Source organism: Pholcus phalangioides, unplaced genomic scaffold (genome assembly GCF_987345545.1).
Source record: "Pholcus phalangioides strain wild (caught in Gottingen) unplaced genomic scaffold, Ppha-v1.0 ptg000042l_1, whole genome shotgun sequence".
NCBI classification, from domain to species: Eukaryota; Metazoa; Arthropoda; class Arachnida; order Araneae; family Pholcidae; genus Pholcus; species Pholcus phalangioides.
In genome coordinates this window covers 16,883,233-16,890,591 of record NW_028301628.1, presented here as the reverse complement: position 1 = coordinate 16,890,591, position 7,359 = coordinate 16,883,233, and the positions used below count along the sequence as shown (strand labels likewise).

The 7,359-nt window shown below is 42.0% G+C and overlaps 1 protein-coding gene across 1 annotated transcript; it reads right to left on the bottom strand.

Annotated features, from left to right (window-relative positions):
* Positions 1-435: 435 nt before the first annotated feature.
* On the bottom strand, positions 436-1,714 carry LOC149064548 (uncharacterized protein F54H12.2-like). The gene is made up of 2 exons (XM_089255367.1): positions 1,675-1,714; positions 436-1,562 (listed from the first exon to the last, which is right to left on the bottom strand). The coding sequence occupies exons 1-2, from the start codon at positions 1,712-1,714 to the stop codon at positions 436-438; spliced, it is 1,167 nt and encodes a 388-aa protein (XP_089111493.1).
* Between the last annotated feature and the right edge of the window lie 5,645 nt (positions 1,715-7,359).

The window sequence follows — 7,359 nt, the reverse complement described above, 5'->3', positions numbered from 1 at the left end:
TTCTTACAAAGTTAAACACACGTAAATCGTTGTTCACATTGAAGCGAGATACAATAGAATTCATACTTTCACCCATACATTTACAGTACACGTAATAAATAACATAATAGCCACAAACTTGGGTATCAGCTGACTGCAGCGCCACGTCATTGTAGGTGAGTCGTTGATATCTTCTCAGGAATTTCGTGATATTACCTTTCTGAAAGTTTGAAGGATGTCTTCCGAATGAGTCAAAAAACTCCGCGGTCAAATTGTCATGAAGATATATAGCCAACCAATGTGTTCCAGACTCTGCACTGGTATCTGTGTTAACGATCAGAGCTGTAGGATAATTTCGTATTCTCGAAGGCAACGCGTCACTAGCGTAAACGTTCCTGAAAACTTTTTTCGTTTTCGGGTCTCTGCGGAGTGCTCGACGAATCTGTTCGGAATCCATCAGCCAGAGAAATCGCACAATACACTTCTCGATTTTGTTATCTCTATAAGGTTCTGAAACTCACCATATATGATTACCGAGATGGTTTTAGGTAGTGCTTTCGCAAACTTTAGTTCCACACGTAGATTACTATGTTTCACCAAGTGTAAGTGTCCGCAGTCGCTCTGGTCGGGGAGTAGGGAGAAACAAAATAGAGTGTAACCACTATGAAATTCTTCTCTGGTTATGTCTATGCCACGATCTTCCTCGACTCGAAACAGGTTATTGTAGGCTCTTACGGTGTTTCCGGTCTCAAAGTTAGGCTCTAGGGGTTTGTGGGGGACTGGTCGACCATCAACATATACGGAGACGAAGTTGAGATCGTAATGCTTGAAATCGAACGGGTTGCTTCTAAATGTACCGTTGAAAGATTCATTGTCAACTAGGCCGATGATAACTCGTTGAGGCATTGCACCCAGATACACATTGTCTTGGACGAATGACATGCTTCCCTGTGCCACAGAGTAAACCTTACAAAGTACTCTATTGATAGGGTATTTCGCAGTGGTCTTCTCCAATGCTTTAGCATGCCCGATGGCAACAGCTGGGTTAACTCTCACCTTCCTTACAAAGAGGCTGGCATGATCTATGTGCACGTTATAATCAGCTGTCGAGGATATTAGAAAAAACGATGGTTTCGAACGCACTAATCTAAGTTTAACATCTACCAAGTTGAGTAACAGTCTTTGTTGAAAAAAAAGTGAACAGTGTACTCTTCCCAATAGGTCGTAAGATCTGCTGTTTGCAATGTGTTTTGACCGCTCTTTCATACCTTCGTTATTTTCGTGGTCGGCCATGGAACCTGCAGTGTCCTTGTGGAAACCTTCCATAGTGAGGGGACCCATCTTCGCATCTCGACCATAGTTCAGCAAAGTTTCGATATAGGCTCTGTAAGGGTAGGTGTGAGACGAATTCGTGATATTCCTACCATTGAGAGAGACGTCCACTTGGGAGAAGAGGGAATGTAGCGGTAGATTCGCAGGAGAAACTAGGTCGGTATCAAGAAGTGGTTTACCGTCCTTCTTTGTGACCCTCAACTTGACGTGTAGTTGTGTGGAAGATAGGTCTATGTAATCTTCGGTGCTACCTGTAATGTTGAACTCAATCGGACCGTCTTTAATACTGGAAAGTGGGAGAAATTCAATCCATTCTCCACCTTCTATGGCGGTTTGAGTAGGGGGTAAAGCGAACAAATCTACTTCGCTTTTGAGACACTCGGGTGAGTTTGTCGAGAGCCATCTTCTCAATCGAAAATATCGGGTGCTGTTGCCTTCCTAGCTTTCTTACGAATGACGTTTTTTCTCGCTAAGCGTTTCCTTTTATGTCCTCCGAGCATTGTTTTAACTTTCATAGAAGCTTTATCACTCAGCAAGCGACCAGCCTCTTTTGCTCTTTCCACCGCAGCTGTTTTCAAATCTCTACCTTGTACGACGTCATTGGCAAAATCTACACCTGACCTGAGAACCTGACGGCCAAGAGCCTTCGCTCCTTTTTTGAACAAAGGCATAGCCGATCGGAAAAGGGAGCTGAATATTGAACCGAAACCGTAACCCCGTTGCAGTGGTATACCCTGATAATATCCAAGACCTTGACCCGCTTGGTTGACGTAATAATCAGTTACGCTGTCTATACAACAGCGATACGGGCGGTAAGACATCATAAATGTTTCAGTCGGAAGTGGAGTTTAACTATCACCTTCCCACGTTCAAATGACACGAGATGACCTGTGTGCGTCCTTATATGAATGTGAACTGTTTCAAAACTCCTTCGGGCTAGAGGGATGTAGTGACCCCTCTCGAAGGCTGCGTTGACGATGTCGCCACCGTGTCCTTCGGTTTTTACGATTCTTAATAACGGGGCAAAGGTGTTGCCGACAATCTGCGGTTCGACTATATCACAATAAACGTACAACAGATGAAAGTCTAGTTTCGGATCAGCCGTGAAAGGCCCCTCTATCATCATTCCTTTTATCTCACCGGGTTCAAAACCTAGATTCTCTGCTATTCCTGTATGTAGAATTAACTTAGCACCTTTCCTCGTAGCCACCTTCACTTTTTTCGTGGTTTTGTTGAAAATCAAATCAATATCTTCCTTTCTAAAATTTCTCGTCATCACCTTAATCAGGTCTGTGGTACTCTCGTAGAAACCACAAGGGATGACACCTTTTTTTATCACTCCATCTCCAGAATTAAATTCAAAGCTGTTAGACCGTTCCGTTATGTTGTGGAAAGAATGGGGAAATATCAGCTCTGATAGAGCTACTTCCATATCCGAATCAAACTCTAACGCGCTGGGGAGTTTTGTGACGAAGTTGGAAAGGGTGTTATCAGGAAAGAAATTCATGCTCGAATCGCTTGGGAGCGTTAAGTAGAACGAAGCCATCTTGTTGAAATGAGTAAAGATGGATTGAGTCGCTGTATTTATATCCATGATATAAACTTTTCTGGATAATGCATCCACTTTACGAGTAGCTCTGTTTTACCTTGCCTCTTCCTTTTTCTTAGAATTTTTTCTATAGGAAAGGTGTCTTCTAGTGTGGTCTTCGTCATTTCATGTTCGTAAAATGTCCCTTCAATTTTTTCACCCATCAAATCTTTTAGTCTGTAGACGGGTATCTCCCTCGGTATGTATTCATCCACCACGAAAACTTCATGTGTAAAATTAGACTCGTATCCCTTTTCAAAAGGGTGTTTCGTACGAGAAATACGAACCTGGTCACCGATAAAAAACCTTTGCTTTACTTTTTTAACCTTTTTCTTCCCATAGAGGTTGTCCCACACCCTCTTTTCGTTTTCTTTATTAACTTCGGTAGGACTCATCATTATACTCCTGTGAAACTTATTATTATACCCAAAAACCAGATCTTGTAACACGTCTATGTATCTATGCGTGTTATTTTCTGTGAAGTATCGCCACATCCTCGATTTCAGCGTTTTATTGAACCTTTCTGCTATCGCAGCCTTTGTGACGTCATCCTCTGTCGTAAAGAACTTGACCCCTTTTTCCTTCAGAAACTTTTGGAAGACCTTATTCTTGAATTCGGTGCCTTTATCCGTTTGCAGAACATGTGGTTGCCTTTCGACAAATATTTGATCAAACGCTTTCACCATGCTCCGCCCCGTTTTGTCTTTGAGCGGGATGGCCCAAGCATATTTAGACAACACATCAATACACGTTAAGATATACTGATAACCGTCGTTGTATTTTACCAGGTTTCTCATGTCAACTAAATCAGCCTGGAATTGTTGATTCATTGCACCAACTATAATACGGTTCCTGGGGAACTTTTTTCTTCTTTCACGATGGAGTGTGTAAGATTTTTCCCCTTCTAACCACTTTCTTATTTTTGTTCGAGAAAATTCCCCTTTTAGAGCTCGATATAATGGTTCGACACCACCATAACTACCCTCACTCTTCGGATTTCGGTATAGATCTTCCATTTTTTTTTTAATCGGAGTGAAAGTGGAACACGGGTTCATTCCTCTTTTATAATGGGGGGGGGGGATAAAACCGGGACCTCCTGACGCGCATGCGTACATCGAACGCCTTTTGCGCCTTTTTCCGGTCCTAGCCTTGACTGTACTAAGTCCTTTGTTCCAGTAACCCCCTTTTCCCACTACTAACGGATATCTCGAAGTTAGGGACTTTTGAAGACAGTTTTTCGACAACTAATGCTGTTGTTGTACGGACTTGACCCTTGCCGCAACTTGCGATGAATTTCAGATTCCAGTACTTGACTTTATTTTGCTTCGGAAACATTGAAAGTGCTTGACACGGCTGCTTCTTCACTCGTAGGTGTTACGACAGGAGGCACCTTGAATTCATGCAAGAGAGAATGGTGCTTTCCTTTACAACACTGGCAGTGGGTTGTAAACAAACATTCTGCAGCTGAGTGATTATTCCTCAAGCAATTGAAGCATAGCTTATTTGACTTCACGAAAATCCACCTGTCGTTGAATGTCATAGATTTAAATTTGTTGCAATCACTAAGCTTATGATCTTGTTTACACACTATACACGACACATTTGCTTGTTTACGAGTAGCACAGGAAAAATCAAGTCTAGAATTGCCTTTCGACTCTTCCCTTGGTCCGGGACCATATTGGACAGACTTTAGACACCTGGCCTGATTTTCAAGGAAAGCTATGAATTCATCATACTCGGGATACTCTTGACCTTGACTTAGTTCCCACTGCTTCATTAGACTATCATCTAATTTTTATTTTAGAAAGTACACCAACAGTACATTCGACGGACCACTTCCTTCAAGTCTCAAGCACCGTAGATTTCGTATTGCCTCGCTCGCCCTGTCCAGCAGCTCTAAGAATTTTTGAATTCACGATTTTCCCTTGTTTCAGCTGGAAGATCTTGGCATACGCGAGTTCACGCTTGTTGTCATATCTCGACTTCAGAATCCCACGCTTGAGAATAACTCGCGCTCGTAATCGCGAATCCCGACACTAATCTCGCCGCTTCGCCTTTCAGGGGCGCCTTCAGATACTGGGACATCTGATAAATTGGGGTTGTTCCCAATAGAACTTCGAAGACTTCCTTGAAGCTCAGCCAACCTCCGAACTCGCCCTTGAATTCCGGTAACTCGAACTTTGCACAGCTTCAGATTATTGTCCTTCGACTGAGATTTTTCACTGGGCTGGCTGAAACTATCTTCAGCCATCGACACCGAACTTGTCATCTCGAAGAATTTTCCCTCTCAGCTCTACGTAGCCGTCATGCTGTACTTCACCGAGTGATTCATTCGATTTCGCGATATCGCGTTAAGGCCCGTTTACACGACGCAAGCGCTTTAGTTGGTAACTTAATTTTTAGTTGCCAAGTACGATACAATGTATGCTGACGATAAGGGCCGTTTACACGGCTTTAGTTGGCAAGTGCGCAAGTGATTTAGTTGGGATTTAGTAATTTAGTTGGTAAGTGAATACGAATGGTTCTATTTTTTCCGGTTAAGTAGACGTATGCGCATGCGCCAGTGGGCGTGACCTGCCGCGCTGGAGGGGTCTTTTTGCTCTCTCACGGAGGGGTTTATTTTGATCTCAAGCGTGAACCTGTTCATACTCCGTCGTCTCCTGAAGTTTCGCTAGAATTCCGCGGAAATATTGGATGGTGAGGTGGCCAGAGGACACAAGCTTCAAGTTTGTTGAAAAATATCTTCGCCATGAATGTTTGTTGAACTATTGAAATGAAAATTACTTTAACAAACAAGCTAAAAATTATTCGATGTTGGAAAAAGCTATGGAATATTCTGTCGACGTGATGTCAGGAGTTGAAAAAAAAATGAAGATTCATAAATATATATCAGGTGGGGAGGATTTATAAATTAAAAACTGGAAGGGGGCTTTCGAATATTTCTCTCGTCCAGAACGAATTTGCTGCCATCTGTTGTAAAAATACATGATCAAATATTCAACATAAAGATGTCATCTCTATAGATGAAATTAAAAAATAATAATGATTTCGAAAATTTGGAAATAACTTTTGTTTAATAAATTTTTATTATTTAATTTTTAAACCTTAGAATTTCCTACGAATGCCAAGAATCTTCTCCCGTATTTTCGGCTTACATAATTCTAATTTATCTCCTCTTCAACTTCGATTAAAATATCATATAATCGATATTTAGAACTTGGAGGAGAAATAGAGAAATCTTATATTTCTTCTCGATGACTTACATAAGTTTATAATATGTTGTGTATTCTTTTTCCCCTGTGGCGTCATCTCTCGCCCCCCTTACGTGCACCTCCTGATGCGTGGGTGGCAGAGGCGAAAAAAGGGGACAAGCGAACTGTTTCCCTTGCGTGACCTACTTCTTGCTCAGTGTGTTGCTCTCGCGCAAGTGAGAAAAGAGTTTCTCCTTTTTTATTGAATAAATTTATTTAAGTGAATAAATTTATATTCTTTAAAAAAAATATCATATAATGTGGCTCTGATCACAGTATTCGTAAGTTCTACCTGATCATCTTCATCCATCGTTACGAAAGCTATGAGCTTTAAAAAAAGCACCTCTCTGAATGCCAGATAAATAAAAAAGTATTACTATTATACTCCCGCGCGTTGCGTCTGTCTCTCTCCGTGGATTTGAGTAGACTGAAGCGCGCATGCGCTAACTGCGCTCACCTCCGTAAAAATTATCCAATGAGCATCTACTTACCACTAAATCGTGTGGACACCTTCAAGAAGAATCGGTAAGTTAAAATTAAGTTGCCCACTAAAGCGCTTGCCTCGTGTAAACGGGCCTTTAGGGGTCATTCCAGTATTACGTCAGCATCGGGGGGGGGGGGGGTTCGGATTTTCTGACTTTTGATGACAAGGGGGGAGGGAGGGGTTTGAAGGTTGCTTACGTCATCAACAACCACTTTTTGAAGATATGAAATATTCTTTTTTCATATTTTTGCTGACAAGGGGGGGGGGGTCAAAAATGGCTGAAAATCTGCTTACGTAATACTTGAATGGACCCTTGGCACCTCTCCAGATTCTGATTCAAGTTTTTAGTTCGCGCTTGAATTCCCGCAGGAAATACGCGTCACCGGATTCTAAAATGGCTGACACCTCTCCCTCCGCCGTTCGAATTTCCTTGGTCCAGAGCTTGAATGCTGAGATCATATCACTAGATTTTGATTTCGGCACATTGGAGAACGATTTAATTCGAACAGAAACGGAAAAGAGATAACACTTCACTCACCGATAACACTTGCTTATTTTGGTAGACTAAGATTCCTTTGCTATCGCCGAGCTGTCCTGCTTCCAAATCGAAACAAGTACCCACGAAGCTTCTCAACGGACCATTATCATAGCACTTCACAATATGCGTCTGCTGATTTCTTTGGGGCTTGCTTCGCGGCCGCTTGTACGGAATTATGAAACGACAT

Coding starts and splice junctions, on each gene's coding strand:
- LOC149064548 (XM_089255367.1), bottom strand. CDS start 1,714: ATGGCTCTCGACAAACTCACCCGAGTGTCTCAAAAGCGAA. Junction 1,563..1,674: donor CCGAGTGTCTCAAAAGCGAA/GTAGATTTGTTC, acceptor TCAACATTACAG/GTAGCACCGAAGATTACATA.